Genomic DNA, 19,837 nt, shown 5'->3' with positions numbered 1-19,837 from the left:
GGGGGGGCCAGACTAGAGGGACTGCAGAGAGGGTCGCCTCGAGTCTAGGGCAGTGAGTCATTCGATGGGAAATTTCCCTCTTCCTCCGCCCAGGCCTCCTTTGCTTAGGCTGCTTTGTCAAGAAGCGGCTTTTGGGGCTAATGGGAGAGGAGAGTGAAGAGAGAGAGAGAGTGAATGGGAGAGAGAGAGAGAGAGAGAGAGAGAGAGAGAGAGAGAGAATCCCGTCACATACATTCGGGCAATGGGGGGGGGGCTTTCTTGCACGCCTTCAGAAAGCTTCTGAAGGTATGCAAGAAAGCCCCCCCCCATTGCCCAAATGTATGTGATGGGCTCCCAGCAGCAGCTACTCGGATTTGCCATTTGTGTGTGTGTGTGTGTGAGAGAGAGAGAGAGAGTGAATCCCGTCACATACGTTCGGGCAATGGGGGGGGGCTTTTTTCCCTGACATTGCATGCCTTCAGAAGCTTTCTGAAGGCGTGCAAGAAAGCCCCCCCCCCATTGCCCGAACGTATGTGACGGGATTCTCTCTCTCTCTCTCTCTCTCTCCCTCTCCCTCTCCCATTAGCCCCAAAAGCCGCTTCTTGACAAAGAAGCCTAAGCAAAGGAGGGCTGGGCGGAGGAAGAGGGAACTTTCCCATCGAATGACTCACTGCCCTAGACTCGAGGCGACCCTCTCTGCAGTCCCTCTAGTCTGGCCAGACGAGAGGGACTGCAGAGAGGGTCTCCGCAGTCTAGAGCAGCGAGTCATTCGATGGGAAAGTTGCCTCTTGGAAGGAATGACCCGGCTTGGCTCCCACTTCGTCTCTCCTGCCTCGTATCTCCTGCCTCTTCGCTTCTCCGTTCAGTCATTGGGCGGCAGATCGAAAGCGGGAGCCAAGCCGGGTTATTCCTTCCAAGAGGCAACTTTCCCATTGAATGACTCGCTGTCCTAGACTCTCTCTCTCTCTCTCTCTCTCTCTCTCTCTCTCTCTCTCTCTCACACACACACACACACACACACACACACACACACACACAAATGGCAAATCCGAGTAGCCGCTGCTGGGAGCCCGTCACATACATTCGGGCAATGGGGGGGGGGGGCTTTCTTGCACGCCTTCAGAACCCCCCCCCCTGCCTGAACGTGTGTGATGGGCTCCCAGCAGCGGCTGCTCGGATTTGCCATTTGAGAGAGAGAGAGAGAGAATGTATCCCTCCTTCCTCCAGTCCAACACTCTCGCTGGCATCCCGGCCAGACGAGAGGGACTGCAGAGAGGGTCTCCTCGAGTCTAGGACAGCGAGTCATTCAATGGGAAAGTTGCCTCTTGGAAGGAATAACCCGGCTTGGCTCCCGCTTTCGATCTGCCGCCCAACGACTGAATGGAGAAGCGAAGAGGCAGGAGAGACGAAGCGGGAGCCAAGCCGGATTATTCCTTCCAAGAGGCAACTTTCCCATTGAATGACTCACTGTCCTAGACTCGAGGAGACCCTCTCTGCAGTCCCTCTCGTCTGGCCGGGATGCTTTTTTGAGCCTTTTTTTAACAGTTAAGCAGAGTCATCAGCAGCTAGCTCAGTCTCGCCTCAGCTGTCGCCTGAGAGGCTGAGCGCGCTAAAACCTCACAGCAAGCTCTCATATGTTTTTTTTTTCATGATGAGAGGTGAGGCTCTGCCTCACTTGCCTCACCTGACTGCACGTCACTGGCAAGGAGTCTCTGAGAGTCACGAACAAATCTGCACACTAATTAAGCAAACAAATTGTCTCCTGCAAACTCCACTCCCCTTTAGCTCCTATTTATTGCCTATGAGAGAGGCCTTTCACCGTCCACCTGTGCCTTTACTCCCGAGTTGGCCCTTGTTCCTTAACTGTTCCCTTCTCCTGGCAGCTCTATGCATGCACACATCAGGAACAGGCTCCAACTGTTCTTCTGCCCCACTGATAAGGCAGCTGATAACTGTCGGACGGCCCTGGCCCCATCTCTGCCTCTGAGCACTCACCAGAGCCTTCCCCAGACTCCAGGACTGACCGATGTTCCTCCCCAACCTTCTCACTGTCTGAATCTGCCACCAGCTGCGCTGCCAGCCACAACAATAATCTCACAAGATTCTAGGTGGGAATTGCTATGTGACATGAGAGGGAATGCCTCAACCTCTTTGTTCTTAGTGACGGTGTTTTAAAACGATCGGTTTTAAAACCTAGTTTCACCCAAGGTTTTCACACACACTGATATTCAGAGTGGCTGAGAGGCAAGAGGAGAATTGTAAGTGGATGTTGACCTAGCCTCTTGCGCATGGTAATGTGTGATTTTTAACAGCCTAGCAACTGGCTTAACTGCTTCCTGATTATGTGGGAAAGTAGAGTCCCAGAGATATCTAAAGAGTTTTATCTGGTGATCTGAGGAGTCACGTCACGATAGTAAAGCCTATTTGGCCATCATCTATGTATATAAAACAAAACTTCTTTCAGTGAATCTGAAGGGTGAGACTTGATCGCCTTCAGTAGGAAGCAAGCTGTTTGAACCAGCTTCAGTGGGTTGCCTCAGTTGATGCCGTCTTGTTTGTGATTTTAAATTGAGTATTAAAAGACATAAAGGCAATGGTTGCAGAGGAATTGCAATGCCTTTCTATGGAAGAATTAGAAACACTACTGGAATGGAGGGAGACAAGATTGCATCTCCTACAGCAGAGGTGGGGAACCATGGGTCTTTTTTTTTTTACTTTTTGTGGACTTCAACTCCCAGAATTCCACAGGTCATAAAAGGGCCATGGTTCCCCACCCCTGCCCTACAGCCTTTTCCCAATAGGAACAGAATTTTATCTTTAACAGCAGAATTAAACAAGTTTTGTGTCTCATCTTTTGAGGTGAGGTACATAATTAGCCTGGAAGGTAGACTTGTGTGCAGGAAGCTTTGCTTTTTCCTTTGTCATCTTCCTCATTACTGACACTTCAGAGTAAATATTGTACTTGCTATAAACAGATTTTATTGGTTGTTTAATATAATTAGACTTTCACTCAAGGTTAAATGTAGATATGGAAAGGTGTCAGCAAATTGTAGCTCCAAGGCACGTAGATCCATGAAGGAATGAGAGATAAGTCTACGTAAAGACATGCGTAGGAAGCTACCATGATCTCAGTAGCTGGTTAGCTTGGATACCTACAAGCTCACCAAATTAGCAGAACCAGATGTGAGAAAAGAGGAAAGGTTATGTACAGACATGCGCATTACAGCCATGATCTCAAGTAGCCGGTTATCCTTGTGCCCATTATCTCCCTGAGCAGAGACAGGCCGTATGAGGGAGTTATGTGAGATTCAACCTTGGCTGGTAGAGCCTTCTGGATTCACAAGGGAAAAATGAGGGAGTAAACCAAAAACAATGCTGTTGCTACCCCTACTTTGCTTGTTAAAACTGTATAAAAGCCAAATAAACTCTGTGTGAGGCAGACAGACATTTTTGACACCACTGCTTGACGGATTTCTGATATCCTACAGATCCAAAACCCTACCTTGTGGCCTTTAGATCTCTTTTGGCCTCAGTTGTGTGCAAAATTAGCAGTGTACTTACCATCTTGAAGCCAGGAGTTGAAGTTCTTTTTAAAAAAAAACACGCCTAACTAGTTTTTCCTAGGGACAAAAAAGAAAACAAATCCTGTCCCTAACTGTTTTTGTGGGCTTGTTCATTCCGTAGCAGCCTACATTTTGCCCCCAAATATTTCATTTGGCCTTAAGAAGTCCCAGTGGGGTGTATAATAAGGGAGCACAGTTCAATGCATTCAGAACACTCTGATCCATCCCAGCAGGTATTTTTTCTACATTTGAGCTCAAATTCAGTAGCCAAGTCTGGTTGGAAGTGCAAGTAGTCCTCGATCTACGACCACAATTGAGCCCAAAATTTCTTTTCTTAAGTGAGGCGTTTGTTGCCCCATTTTTTTCTTGCCACAGTTTTTAAGTGAATAACTGCATTGATAGGTTAGTAGCCCAGTTGTTAAATGAATCTGGTTTCCCCGTTGACTTTGCTTGTCAGAACGTCGCAAAAGATGATCACATGACCTCGGGGAAAAGCAATGGTCATAAACATGAGCCAGTTGCCAAGCACCTGAATTTTGTTCACATGAACACAGGGATGCTGCAAAGGTCATAACTGTGAAAAATGGTCATAAATCGGGTTTTTTCCGTGCTATTGTAACTTTGAATGGTCACTAAATGAACTGTTGTAAGTTGAGGACTACCTGTATAGCAATATAGTGTAGAAGGACATCATATATATCTACTGCTCCTTTGGGGCTCAGAAACAGTCTTCTAGCATCTAGCTGTTCACTATATTCTACACCAAGGGTGTTCAACCTTGGCATCTTTTTAAGACTTGGGGATTTCAACACCCAGAATTCCTCAGCCAGCATCACTAGCATTGTTGAAGTCCACAAATCTTAAGATGGCCAAAGTTGGACACACACCCGATCCACCCACATGGGTGCATGAAGGGCAGCTTTGGTTTACTAGAGATTCCAGCTGAAATAGGGTCAACATATCAACACACAGATAATGCATCCTTAACAATTTAGATCTTATTGCTGATGGGGTGTGTGTGTGTGTTTGTTTGTTGTTTCCTTGTTTTGCTTGTGTGACCACTCTTGAATAAGTTATCCTACACAAGATCAAATCAAATTATGATGGGTTAACCCTAACCCTAACCCTTAACTCACAACAGTTAGTTTAGTAACCATTTGAAGTTAACAACAGCAGTGAAAAAAGTGACTTATGTTTTTCACACTTACAACCTTTTCAGCATCTCCATGGTCACGTGATTAAAAATTCAGACACTTGGCAACTGACTTATATTTATGACCGTTGCAGTGTCCAGGGTCATGGAATCTCCTTGTGTGACCCTCTGACCAGCCAAGTCAATGGAGAAGCCAGATTCACTTAACAACTGCAGTGATTCACTTAGCAACTGTGGCAAGAAAAGTCTTAAAATGGGGCAAAACTCACTTAACTCTCACTTACCAACATGAAGTTTGGGCTGAATTGGGGTTGCAAGTCAAGGACTTGCCTGTATGTGTTACCATCTACATCCAAGTTGGTAGATGGAAGCTTTCATGATCTGAATAACAAATCATTAAACAAAAGAGGTCTAATTATCTTGAGTGGCAGTAGTAATCCCTTCTTTCTTTCTTCCCCTCATTCTTCCCCAGCCTGCTAAACTTTTGGGAGGTATTTTGGACAAATTTTAGCAGTTTTGGAGAAACGAAACTTCTGTTTTGTAATAGAGGAGGAAAATAGGGTTCTTTGTGGTTTTGAGAACTATGGGTTCATTAAAATGACAAGAATTCAAATGGATAAAAAACAGGAAGATTCTTCTTAGTTCTCTTTAGGGTCTTCATATTCATAACGGACTTGTTCTTTTGCAATTTTTATTTTGCAATCTTTTTGCATGAAACTTGCTGCAAATATTGTATTGCATAAGCAACTCCTTTGTCAGAAAAAACTCAGTACCGAATGCATTTTTCTTGAAATGCGTGAATGGCGTTGAATAGCAACTTTGTCTTCGGTTTTGTTTTCCTTTATATGTTTTGGTTGCTAAAAGCGGGGCATTCAAAGGGTTTTGAATGCAAACTTTGACATTGGGTAAATACTGAAGTGCTTATAGAACTGTATATCTAAGGCTACCTCGCCTCAGTCAATGACAGTGTTATGTAACAAAATCAATTACTGTTCTGATTCAGAGTCGCTCATCCAAATGATCACATGGTTTAGGTAGCAACCCGATGACTCTTTCGGGAACTCTAAGTATCCCATTTCAGCAGGAAACAAAAATATCATCTATATCTGTATTAATTTTCAATGCAACCTTTATTACAGCTTTGTTAGCACAATGTGTTTTGTTGTATGTTTGCCTTTGAGTCAGTCTTGACACTGGGTGATTGCCCAAACTAGTCCCTGCCGTTTTCTCGGCAAGATTTTTAGGAGTGGTTTGTCCTTGCCTCATTCCTAGGGCTGAGAGAAAGTGATTGGCTCTAAGGCCACCCAAAACTCATGGTTTCCAATCGAGTATCGTTAACCATTACACCAAACTCGGTTTCCCATTATCCGTACTTATAATTTATTAAGCATAGTTTACAGAGCTCAGTTGTACCCTGACCCACAATGCACGTCACACAACTTGCTAACCTAAAATGTGATTTGCTAACCTGTGATTCCTGATGTCTTACAGACACAGCCTGTGACACACTACATAACTTAAGCTAGAAAATTCATTCTACATTCAAGTCTGGACATGCATCTTACATACCCTACACAGCTCCAGTTATTTAAACTAGGCATCCTGTCCCATATCATATTTGGCTTGAGATGGACCAGAATATTAATAAATATCAGCTCTCTATGTGCATATTAATAAATGTAAAATATCCCCTCTTCCTTAACTATTTTTTTTACACAAATCAGTGTATCTTTTGACCTTTGAAGCCTTTATGGGGGTTGGCCATTTTCATTTTAATCTCCAAATGATATGCAAGTATCTTATTTTCTTTTTAATGAGGTGATGTCCTGTATATATTTGATGTAAGAATTTCAGGTATTTCTGTCTTGAAAGTGATCCAGTGTACAGAGTATTTTTAAAAATCAAATCCTGCTAATTTCAACCACTTTATTTTGAAGCATTTTATGTATGTTAGTGGAGAGCTACTGCATCATAGGTGTCAAACTCGATCGTGTCACGTGATGTATCGTGGCGGTCTTTGCTTTTGCGGGGCTGGTTGGGCGTGGCCTGTGTGTGACGTATCCAGCCCGTGGGCCGCCAGTTTGATAGGCCTGTACTAAATATATTTTCTTCTTAAAGGTAGTTAAAATCTGGCTATAGATAATCCTTGGCTTAACAACCAGGTTTTTTTAGCAATTATTCGAAATGGCACGGCACTGAAAAAGGTGTCTTAACAACCATTGCAGCATCCCCATGATCATGTGTTCAAAATTCAGGGAATAAGCAGCTGGCTTGTATTTACGATGGTTGCAGTGTTCTGCGGTCATATGAATCACAATTTGTGACTTCCCAGACAGCTTCTGACAAGCAAAATTAACAAATTGCTTAATAACCATGTGATTCACTTAATAACTGTGGTGATTTACTTAACAACCATGACCAAAAAGGTCATGAGTGGATGAGACTCACTCAACAACTGCCTTGCTTAGCCCCAGAAATTCTTGGTGCAATTGTGCTCATATCTCAAGGACTACTTGTATTCTCATCTAAACTCTATGTAGATATCAATTTTACAAGTACCTTAAAGCCGCGAATCGTTTTGAACACCAGGGATTGATTTCATGGAAGACTATTTTTTCCAGGGGGAGGAAGAGACAGCCTAGGTACCGCACATATGCAGTTTTGCTCACCTGCCGCTCACTTCCAGCTGAGCGGTCTGGTTTCTAACAGCCCATGAACCAGTACCAGTGTGCAGCCTGGTGGTTGGGGACACTCCCTTAAAGGAAGTCATTTAAAGTCAGCTTGCTTGGTAAATATTTATGCAGTAGTTCTCTGTTAATAGTAAGGTTCATCATTTGTTGATGTCATGATGTTATGTAGTGCCGTGCAACATTATCAAAGTCGTTTGACACTGCCTTTTTCTCCAATTTTTTCTTCCTATCTTTCTTTTCGCTTCCATTCTAAGTTAAAAACCCCATCATTACCTGCCCATTTCCTGACCAAATGCTAATTTTGCCCCACCACGCTAAGTCAGAATCAAAAGCCAAAAAATCACTTGATTGGTCACTCAATCAATCATCATCGCTTCATTTTTTAAAAAAAATAAAAAGTCTAGTATTAAACTTTACTATAGCTTACAATTTTAAAATAATATTTCTGTAGAAGATGAGTGTATTTTCCCTTTTTATTCCTTCATAATTTGTAACAGTGTTAGCTACCCAGAGTCAATAAACATGTGATGGGCAGTTCATATTATAAATTGAACTAATAAATGAAGAAATACTTGGGAAGAATTCAACTTTAGAATATTCTTAAAAAGAACCCTTGATCCTGTTTTACTGGTTCAACTCGACTATATCTCTTTTGCCTTGTCTGTAGGCTGCTTTGAAGGCTCGTAATAAATATGATAGATATCACTATAAATAGCGATAGAGTTATCACTAGTGGAAAGTATTTTTTTAATCCAGTCCAGTATTATTCATGTATGATCCTGTTTTGCAAAGCAGAAATCCTCCCTGACATTGGACGGCTAAGGTTGAAAGCAGGCTACAGAGCTTTCCCACCATTAGATGCTTCTGAGGTGTATTGTTGACCAACTGGGTCGCCGCCCCTCCCTGTTTACGTAGTCATAAGATGTAAGCCTTAGCCAAAGTTAATTTGACCAGGTCAGCTCCGCTGGCCTTAAGTGATGAGGCAGCTTTATATAAAGTCACAGATTGTTCTGCTGTGTTATAGTTCCAGAAGATCAAGCTGCTCCTAAGATTTGTATGAGAGCCCTCCATTAATTTAAATACTGCAATGCACTGTCCATTCACCAAAAAAAAGGGGGACACAGGTGAGTCAGAATTATTTATAAAACGGGGGAAGAGCAAACAGTTGGAAAAACACCTTGCTTAATTTTTTTTTAAACTTAAATAATTAGAAAGCAGGCTACCCCTCTTTCGCTTCAAGCTTCGACTTGCCGGTCGTGTGCCAGTGTTTGAAAAAGAGTAGGGATGGTTTCCCCTCTTATTTATTTATTTAGTAAATTTGAATGGCGGCCTAGCTCATACGCATGACTCTGGGCAGCTAAGAGCAGAAATAGGAGCAAAATAAAACACAGCCAGTTGATCAGAAATGTAAATAATTTAAAACAGCATTGAAAAGCAGCCGAGAAGAATCAAACACTGCACAGTCAGTATAACCAGACAATGGGCTCACCCAACTATTGTTGCATTAAAGATTAATTGTGTTCAGCGATGTTGTGTTCAGAAACAGTGGTTTTACCAGCTTTTCTGCAGTTCCTAATTACCAGATTCTAAAATATCTTTGCTGAGATACATCACATTGTTCATAATGCATTTAAAACTCTTTAACAAGACTATTCTCTCTCTCCCTCTCCCGCTCCCTTTCCCTTTCCCTCCTTCTCACTCTTTTTTTTACAAAGGTAGGCAACATTTTTAGGACTACAACTCCCATAAACTTGAGACATAATGAATCCTCGGGTTATTTGTTATATAAAACATCAAGACATTACCAGGCTGCCCACCCTTCAGCAAATGTCAATGTACAATTAATTAAATCTTTTTTAACCTTTACTAAAGAGAATCCTTTGTAAATTCAGTGCATAGCTTAGTTAGAGTAGGTCCTAACGTTGTGTTTACTGTCAAGGGAAACGCAGCAAGAACAATTAGTACAGAAAATACAGTTACCTAATGCCAACGGTCGTCAAATGTTTTAGAAAGACAAAACAATTGTGGCAGTTCCTATAAAATTGCATCAGATATTCAGAACTACAGTGGGGCAAAAAAGTATTTAGTCAGCCACCAATTGTGCAAGTTCTCCCACTTAAAAAGATGAGAGAGGCCTGTAATTGGCATCATAGGTAGACCTCAACTATGAGAGACAAAATGTAAAAAAAAACCAAACCAAACAGTCACATTGGCTGATTTGGAAAGAATTTACTTGCAAATTATGGTGGAAAATAAGTATTTGGTCAATATCAAAAGTTCCTCTCAATGCTTTGTTATATATCCTTTGTTGGCAATGATAGAGGTCAAACGTTTCCTGTAAGTCTTCACAAGGTTGGCACACACTGTTGCTGGTATTTTGGCCCATTCCTCCATGCAGATCTCCTCTAGAGCAGTGATGTTTTGGGGCTGTCGCTGGGCAACACAGACGTTCAACTCCCTCCAAAGATTTTCTATGGGGTTGAGATCTGGAGATGGCTAGGCCACTCCAGGACCTTGAAATGCTTCTTACGAAACCACTCCTTCGTTGCCCGGGTGGTATGTTTGGGATCATTGTTATGTTGAAAGACCCAGTCACGTTTCATCTTCAATGCCCTTGCTGGTGGAAGGAGGTTTGCACTCAAAATCTCACGATACATGGCCCCATTCATTCTGTCCTGTACACAGATCAGTGGTCCTGGTCCCTTTGCAGAGAAACAGCCCCAAAGCATGATGTTGCCACCCGCATGCTTCACAGTAGGTATGGTGTTCTTTGGATGCAACTCAGCATTCTCTCTCCTCCAAACACGACGAGTTGTGTTTCTACCAAACAGTTCTATTTTGGCTTCATCTGACCATATGACATTCTCCCAATCCTCTTCTGGATCATCCAAATGCTCTCTAGCAAACTTCATGTACTGGCTTAAGCAGGGGGACATGTCTGGCACTGCAGGATCTGAGTCCCTGGTGACGTAGTGTGTTACTGATGGTAGCCTTTGTTACGTTGGTCCCAGCTCTCTGCAGGTCATTCACTAGGTTCCCCCGCCCCCCCCCCCCCGTGTGGTCCTGGGAATTTTGCTCACCATTCTTGTGAGCATTTTGACCCCACAGGGTGAGATCTTGCGTGGAGCCCCAGATCAAGGGAGATTATCAGTGGTCTTGTATGTCTTCCATTTTCTAATTATTGCTCCCACAGTTTATTTGTTGACACCAAGCTGCTTGCCTATTGCAGATTCAGTCTTCCCAGCCTGGTGCAAGTCTACAATTTTGTTTCTGGTGTCCTTCGACAGCTCTTTGGTCTTCACCATAGTGGAGTTTGGAGTGTGACTGTTTGAGGTTGTGGACAGGTGTCTTTTATACTGATAACAAGTTCGAACAGGTGCCATTGATACAGGTAATGAGTGCAGGACAGAGGAGCCTCTTAAAGAAGAAGGTACAGGTCTGTGAGAGCCAGAAATCTTGCTTGTTTTTAGGTGACCAAATACTTATTTTCCACCATAATTTGCAAATAAATTCTTTCCAAATCAGCCAATGTGATTGTTTTTTTTTTAACATTTTGTCTGTCATAGTTGAGGTCTACCTATGATGCCAATTACAGGCCTCTCTCGTCTTTTTAAGTGGGAGAACTTGCACAATTGGTGGCTGACTAAATACTTTTTTGCCCCACTGTATAAAGTAAAGGTAAAGGTTCCCCTTGCAAATATGTACTAGTCGTTCCCGACTCTAGTGCTCATTTCTCATTAATGAAAGGTGCTCATTTTCGTTTCAAAGCTGAAGAGCCAGCGCTGTCCGAAGACATCTCCATGGTCATATGGCCGGTATGACTAAATGCCAAAGGCACACGGAACTCTGTTACCTTCCCACCAAAGGTGGTCCCTATTTTTTCTACTTGCATTTTTACATGCTTTCAAACTGCTAAGTTGGCAGAAGCTGGGACAAGTAACAGGAGCTCACTCCTTTACGCGGCACTAGGGATTCGAACTGCCGACCTTTCTGATCAACAAGCTCACTGTTTGAGCCACTGAGCCTTTAAGAACTATAGTTCAGAACTAGGGTTAAATCTTAATTGCATCTCAATCAGAGATCTTCTATGGGAAAAGTAAACATTTTTTTTCCTCTTTCTTTCTAGGTGATACAATGGAATCCCTGGATGCAACATTCAATAGCTACCTGGATGTTTGGCTTGGGCCAAGAGGTATGCAGGTCATTTTCAAATATTTGAACTGTTAAGATCCAGATAGGGCCTCGTCTTTGCCTGCTTCGGCTGCGACAGCTTCAGGCAGCTGGAGGGGCTGTTTTCCTTTAAAGTGTTAGCCTCTCTCAGCTCTATAGTTTGAAGGAAATAAACTTGACATCTCCTTTACAAACAAGCAGTTGTTACTCCATGCATTTCCAAACTACAAGAAAATAAGTTCCTCCCCCCCCCATAGGCAGTCCTCGACTTACAACCAAATGACCCCCAACTTTTTGTTGCTAAGAGAGACAGTTGATAAGTGAGTTTTTGCCCCATTTTACAACTTTTCTTGCCATGGTTGTTAAGTGAATCATTGCTGTTAGTAGCATTGTTGTTAAGTGAATCTGGCTTCCCCATTAACTTTGCTTGTCAGAAAGACCATCGCATGACCCTAGGACAGAGGTCTTCAAACTTGGCGACTTTAATACTTGTGGACTTCAACTCCCAGAATGGAGAATTGGCTGGAGAATTCTGGGAATTGAACTCCACAAGTCATTTTTTTTGTATCCTTCTTTTTTTAAAAAAAAAAACAATTTTTATGTGTTTTTGAACAAGGACAAACAAACAAAAAACCATCTTCCATTACAAATTGTAGAAAGTGCGTCAGTTGGTTACAGTATTTTCATGCATCTCTTCCATAGTCACTAGCTGCTTTTCGTATCAAATCACATATTTTAAATTCACTTATATTCATGTATATCACAATTATTATATCTCAATCTTAATTTGACTATAATTGTTTTTACATCCTTTTATATATAATATTCAAAATCTAGAATAGAATTATATGATAACATTCCATTAAATCATCCTAATCATCCAATCACAATCCATCTTTATAACATATTCTAGATAGTGCTTTTAAACCTCTCATAGTCTCCATATATTGTTTATATAAAATTTCATATTATCAAACTACTACATATGTATTGTTATCATTATTAATCATTATTTAACTATAGCTATTGTCACTTCATTTTATACATACTACTAGTAAACTAAATTTAGCTTAATATTTATTATAGATTTTCATTGCATCAACCTGTACCCCTCCAGCAATAATACAGTCTTATATCTCTTGCCATTTGTAGCTTTAATGTTCTAGTTACTTTCTTAATAAATCTTATATAAACCTCCCTTGGCAACATGCTATTCCTTTCGTATCTCACAAAAGCTTGAAACCCAACACCTGCTCTTTCCTTCAGCTTATCTTTGGTTATCGCTAGTGCTTCTATCAAGATTTCTCTCCTTATCTCCGTCAATTTTTCTCTCTTTTCTTCTTCTGTGCTTTGAAGTCTGGGTTAGAGTTCCAATCCATCCATCTCCCCTTTCCATATTCCGCTCTTGCCATTACCAACCACGCTCACTTTGTTATCAGTATCCACAATTTTCTTATCTCTTTGTTCATATTTTTCTTCCATCTTTTGAACTCTGTCCTCCACTTTCTTCATTTGGTAAACATTCTCAGTTTCTCCATCAGATTTTTCTGTTTTGTATTCCATATTCTCCAATCTCTTTTCAATTCTCTCTGTCACAACTAATAGATTTTGAATTTCAAACATAATCATTTGCAATGTTAGTTTCTTCTTCCTACTGGGCCATTTTTTCAATTTTGCAGATACTGCCACTATATTCAAGACTATTTTAATAAACTTCAAACAGGTTCATTTATTATCTTTCAAGTCAAAATGTTTCTTCCCTCCAAAGCTAGTGATAGAACTTCCAAAAGACACCTGTATAAACAACTTGTGCTTTTTCTACTATCACTGTCAGTAAACAAGCTGAAAGAACCTTGAATCTCAAGTGATCAAAGAGAAAGAAGAAAAAACAATGTATCCAGCCTCTTAAGTGGCAGTGTAACTGCTTTTCCTTCTGTTGTTACAACCCTTTTTATAATCTTTCTCATTTTCTTCTTTATATTCCAAGCTTAAGAAAATAACCCTTAAATGGAGATCAATAACAATCAAATCAAGCATTATAAAAAAAGGAGAATTTTAATCCATAGGTATAAACAAAAGTGAAAAAAGAAGAATAAAGAATGAATCCATTCAGTTTAAAAAATAGGGAGCCCCTGCAAAAGTTCCATCCATGAAAAAAAAAAGAAATTAGAAACTGGATATCACACTAAGTTCAATGCAGATCAATCTCGCCGCCTACAGTCTTTTATCTTCAATCTTAACTTAACTTAAAATTTTTTTCTTGGTTAGTCTCTTCCTCTAATAATAACATTTCCTCACCAATTCGACACACTTTCTCTTTCCGCTTTCTTCCCGTTCCCGAGTTGGCCCAACTAAAGCAGCTTCATTAGCTGTGTTTCTGTCGCTGGAAAAAAAGGCTATTCCTGGATCTTTCAGGAACTCTGCGGTGTCCCTCAGATCAGCAGGAGATGCCCTTCTCAATCACCATCTCTGCGGGACGGTTTAGGTCCAAATGGATCGTCCAGCGGCAAAAATTCAACTGCGATCTCGGAGCACCAAGATTGCACGTCGCAATGTCAGCTCTCTTCTCTCGAAGTCCACAAGTCTTAAAGTTGCCAAGTTTGGGGACCCTTGCCCTAGGACACTGCAACCATCATAAACACAAGCCAGTTGCCCAGCATCCAAATTTTGATCATGTGACCATGAGGATGCTATAACAATTGCAAGTGTGGAAAAATGGTCATGTCTATTTTCTTTCTTTCCATTGCTATTGTATCTTAGAATGATCACTAAAATAATGCTTGTATTTTGAGGATCACCTATACATCTTTCTCGATTCTGGCATGTCTCAGTCAGACTGTAAATTCCTTTCTGTTGTAAGCATTAGAAGGGGCATTTAATAACAGAGAGCCAGTTTGGTATAGGAATTAAGATGCTAGCTAGAAACCAGGAGACCCGTAAGTTTAATTCCACCTTAGGTATGAAAGCCATCTGAACTCTGGGCCAATCACCATGAGATGGTGAATTCTAGTCCCGCCTTAGGCATGAAAACCACCTGAGTGATTTTAGACCAATCACTAGGAGACGGTGAGTTCTAGTCCTGCCTTAGGCATGAAAGCTGTCTGAGTGGCTCTTAACCACTCCTTCTCCCTCAGCTCACCCACCTCACACAGTTGGTGTTGTAGAGTAAATAGGAGGAAGGACATTAAGTATGTTCCCCAGATCGAATTACTTTATAAAAAATAATAAAGGTGTGAGATTAAAAATAATAGGGAAGAATGGACAGCATTTCTTCCTACACCGATTCAGTCTCTTGACTTCTACAAGGAGGATGAAATAAGTACTTGCTGTTGCCTCTTAAATACACTTCATAGAATTCCTCAGATGTTTTATTAGTCGCCTTCTTTATCCATAGCCAGCTCGAAGTCGACTCAGCATAATCAACGCAGCATTTATTCCAGGCATTCAGACCACTGCATAGGATTAAAATTCAGTAGTGCCACATTCCACACTGACTTTGGTATCTGAAGTATTTGCATGGGAAGCAACAGCTACTTGGATGGATTTCATGCTGAAGGCAGGACTCAAACTCACCATCTTCTGGTTTCTAGCCTGGTGCCTAAGACCAAACTGGCTTCCCAAGAGAATTCAAAGCTGATTATTCAAAAATAATCTTTAATACTCATTATATTGCTGCACTGCAGGCTGTTTTCATCAGTAAAATTGCAAGAACAGCAAATTGAATGGCAAGTCGGGCACTGTGTCTCATTTAAAATCCCTCTTATAAAAAAACATGATCCCATAATGGGATGTGGGAGATAAAATTTAACCGAAAATGGAGAATTAAAAAAAAACAACAGGGGCTGCAGGTACTTTGAATCGGGATTTTAAAAACAAAAGCAGTATGAAAAGTGGCATATCAAGTGCTTCTTCGGGGAATAGCATTTTATAAAGTAAAGAGAACATAATTAGTCATACTTCCCTTAGCAACAGCACAGTTATATCAGACCTCAAATGAAAGGGGGAACGCTGTTGCATAAATAAGAACAAAAGGCCCTTTTAGTGTGTTTACCAGCTATTATTCCTTCAGTTTCTATGAATGAAGCTTTCCTAAAGAGATGGGAGAGGGAGGTGTTGGAATCTGGAATGGGCAGCTATTTGCTAGGGTTAAATCCCCGCTGACCCAAAACACAAATAATAGTAATAAAAAAATGTTTTCTATTTCAGATCCCAGAGTAAAAGGATGGTTCCTCTTGACGAACTACAGGCCTACCTTTATCTTCTCTGTCTTCTATTTATTAATTATATGGCTAGGACCAAAGTATATGCGGAACCGACAGCCGTTTTCATCCAGGGGAATTCTAGTGGTCTACAATATTGGGCTTACTCTCCTGTCCTTGTATATGTTTTATGAGGTAAGACGGAAAAAAGTTATGCCTTAGGGTAGCTCAAGCGTTGCAGGAGTAAGGTGATCTTTAAGCCTGCAAGAACAGGACAATTCTTCAAATTACACAGATGTTGTACGTAAATTGTATGTTTGCCATGCGCTTGCACTTGCAGTATTTCGGGAAATGATGCTTAATTTTGACAGAACACTATCTCGTACCATATAGTGTCGTTTGTATTATTTATTTTCTGTACGTGGTTAGGAACAAGGACACGCAGAGGTGCTATTCTATTTCAGGAGGAAGTTGCTAGTTTAATGCTATATGAGGTCAAGGAGGAAACGGGTCAAAAGAATCAAGATTATCACATGTTACAAGTGATAGTCGAAATTCATGGCATATGAAATAGAGGTTTCTTGATGCTGACCATACAGGTAACTCTCTTCTGAATGAATTATATTTAGCTCCTTAATATGTCGCTGAAATGCACTTTGAAACATGTGTGACCCAGCTACATAATCTTTATGTTTCTAAGATAGCAAGCTTTTATTTGTCCTCCTTTGTGCTGAAGCCCTGTGGCTTTATTTATTCCTACAGTTTGCTTTTTATTTAGATATTCCAGTCTTGAAGGTTCATGTGTTTGTCCTCTTTATTCGTATATTGACCCCATAGATCCTTGATGGCGGATCTATGGCAGGTGTGCCAGAGATGGCATGCAGAACCCTTTCTGTGGGCACATGGGCTGTCCCCAGCTGGTCTTTGCAGGTGCCAGAGCACCGGAAAATGGCTTGAAAACGGCCCCCAAAATGCCCCCAAACCAGCAATTTTTGGGCTGTTTTCAGACGGTTTTTCAGGCTGTTTTTTGGGCTGTGTTCCGGCCGTTTTCAGGCTGTTTTTCATGCATGCGCACCGATTAGCTGGTCTTTGGGTTTCTGGTGCCCCAGTGCATGCGCATGCAGGCGTGTTCCAGTTTGGGCCAAAAAGGTTCACCATCACTGCCATAGACCTACCACTTTCAGAAATGATAGCTACTGAAATGTCATTTATGAGTATTTTAAAAAAATTAGGTGTGGGGTTTAAAGAGGTTACAGGAAGAGGAAGGGGTCTCTTGCAGGAGGAGTACTCTTAGCAGCTGCTTGTGCAGCCCAGATTCAAAAATGCTTGGGTCTAGATATAAACAAATCAGAACTTCCATGCTATTTGGAGCATAGGTGGTATTTTTACAGGGCAAAACTTCAATATCCTCCAGTTATCCGAGGGTTGTGGCATGTTCTAGTTTGTATTCGAATTCTAGGTCATCCCCCCTCCCCCCGCCCCAAACAAACAGGTCCTTGATGTAGTCTTTATGCCTGTTTACTTTGCTCTTAAATAATATCTAAATAGGAAGTCAATATAAGATACCTTGGCTTTTCTTATATCTTTGGGGAAAGATAGCCGAAACTGTAAAATAAATAAATTCTATAGAAAAGAAGCTGAGTGAATTCCACCAAGGCAGGATTTTATCAAAGAAGTAGGATAGACACAAATGCAGGGTTTTTCTTGTTATCTGCAGTTTTCAATGCAGTTTCTCAATGCCCCTCTGCGCTAAGAGTTAGGGAAAACAGAAGATCTTAAAATGTTGTACTTTCTAATGAAAAGCTTTGCATCTATTATACATATTTTAAAAAAAACCTAGTAGGATTTTTCCATGCAATAATTGCTTTGTAAGGGGAGGAAAATCCCCACAATCAAGAGCAACAAACTTATCAGAGAATTGTAACTTATTAAAATTTCTTACAATTATGCAGTTTGTTTAGGGGAAATGGTAGACTGCATTTGTTAAGAGGAACCATTCATTTGAAAAGTGTTTTTTGCACATGTGAAAGGGTAGTTTTTTGGAAACTGGCAAAAAGCATTGCAAATTGCAGTCATACGAGTGCAGAATACAATGAGTCATAAAAGTCTTCCATATAAAATCAGGCCATGTGGCTGCAAGAGTACATTGTGACCATTAGTGTTGGTTGTGGGGGTGTTACAGGCTGTAAAACACCCATTCTGTAGCTGTCATAACTTTGAATGTTTGCAAAATGACCAGTCATAAAATCTCCATAGACATGTGGAACTAGGTCTCGTAAACCGTGAGCTATACCAGGGGTCCCCAATCCCCCGGCCATGGCCCACTACAGGACTGTGAGCTGTTCAGAACCAGGCTTCCTAAAGCAGGAGGCAAGCGTGCATTCTTGCATGCATCACCACTTGCGTGAGCAGTGGGTAAGCACACGCTTGCCTGTCGCTTGCACAAATGGAGCTATGCACGCACTTCCACTCACGTAGAACTATTCCCCCCACCCCCTGGCTGGTCTGCAAAGCCAGAAAAGTTGGGAATTCGTGAGCTACATCAATCTTGGGAAGGTACATACAGAGTCCAGGGGAAGCATGAAGAACCTTTTAATTAACATTGCTGCAATAAGCCCACCTTTTAGTAATTTCATGATATTGTTTTCTTTGTTCATTTGTGTTCATTCTGGTGTTTGGATTCTTAGGGCAGGTGTGTGTACATTGATATTACACTAAAGGGAAGTGTGATGGCCGAATGTTTAGGAACCCCTGGTCCAGAGGTGGGTTGCTAATGTTTTCACTACTGGTTCGGGCGTGCTCCTGCGCGTGTGTAACACTTTTGCACATGCGCAGAAGCGTCTGGGCAGGTGGGCGGACCCTCCCACTGCCTCTACTACCGGTTCAGCCAAAACCAGCAGCAACCCATCTCACAAATATAGGTTAATGGATAGAAACAAGTTTATGCCTTCTTAATGTAAATTGCTTCAAATATTATGGTTAATCATTTTGACTTCTTTTGAAGAGTTTTCAAAAGAAACAGAAACACTGATATTGACCTGCAATTTGTTTTGGGTTTTTTTTTTTCTCTCTCTTATGATTAACATCAGCTGGGGAACATAGAGGTTAGTCCAATTTAAAATTATAATTATTTCCTGTGCAAATCAGCCAAGAGACTTAAAACAGAAGGTTAATAGGAAGCATAACAGACGAATAGATTTGAGTATAAACCCACATTCTGTTCAGAGATAAGAGAAACCTGTATCACATTAACGTACCAAATTGCTTGTTTGAAAAGGTGAGAATTAATTGTGGTATGTTCCTATTTCTTTTTTTCTTTTGGTAAATCAGAATGTTGTCATCTTCCACATTTTGAAACCATCAGAACCTGTTTGACCACCGGCATCTAAAGCATAGAAGACTCATGCATAAGAATGGAATATTTTAATATTAAATAACTTTAATATCCTAAAGCCTGTTTAATTCCAAACTATATTAAAAGCACTTTGAGTGGGGATTGTCTTTGGCCCTCCGGCCAAACCTCCTTCCATGTAATATCAGAAGGTTTTTGTGAGCACCAGTTTAGACTTGGCAAGGATTATTTGTCCTTCCTCCAACTACTCTTCAGAGGGAAAGGGAGCAAGAAGATGTGGCAGAAAGATAGAGAAAGGGTGAATCTCCCTGCTTTACAGGTAGTCCTCAATTTATGTTGCTAAGCAAAACATTTGTTGTGAATTTTGCCCCGTTTTATGACCTTTCTTGCTACAATTGTTAAGTGAATCACTGCAGTTTAGTTCGTGACATGGTTGTTAAGTGAATCCAGGTACCCCATCAGAAGGTCGCAAAAGGTGATCACACGACCTCATCATAAATATGAGTCATTTGCCAAGCGTACGTATTTTAATCATATGACCCATGGAGATGTTGCAACGGTTGTGTAGAAAACAGTCATAAATCACTTTTCTCATTGCTGTTGTAACTTTGAGCAGTCACCAAACAAACTGTTGCAAGTCGAGGACTACCTGCATGGGGGTAGGTCTACCCCCGTAGTCCTTCTTTTTCTGGGTTGACTTGGATATGATTTGGATTTTTTCGTGATTTGAT

The 19,837-nt window shown here is 41.2% G+C and overlaps 1 protein-coding gene across 4 annotated transcripts in view; it reads left to right on the top strand.

Moving 5' to 3' along the window:
* Positions 1–19,837, top strand: part of ELOVL5 (ELOVL fatty acid elongase 5) — a gene marked incomplete at its 5' end in the record, with an annotated part of 60,690 nt that overhangs the window by 24,942 nt on the left and 15,911 nt on the right. For 3 of the 4 annotated variants that reach the window (XM_081944035.1, XM_081944034.1, XM_081944033.1), the window contains 2 exons: positions 11,512–11,577; positions 15,762–15,949. In XM_081944035.1, the coding sequence (XP_081800161.1) occupies positions 11,520–11,577; positions 15,762–15,949 (246 nt within the window). Of the gene's footprint in view, positions 1–7,414; positions 7,484–11,511; positions 11,578–15,761; positions 15,950–19,837 lie in introns of those variants that run through there. The other variant, XM_081944036.1, reaches the window with a different exon arrangement.

Source organism: Natrix helvetica, assembly GCF_964273705.1.
Source record: "Natrix helvetica genome assembly, chromosome: 2".
Lineage (NCBI taxonomy): Eukaryota > Metazoa > Chordata > Lepidosauria > Squamata > Natricidae > Natrix > Natrix helvetica.
Note: the sequence above shows the minus strand (reverse complement) of the source record. Positions and strands in the feature narration are given on the sequence as shown.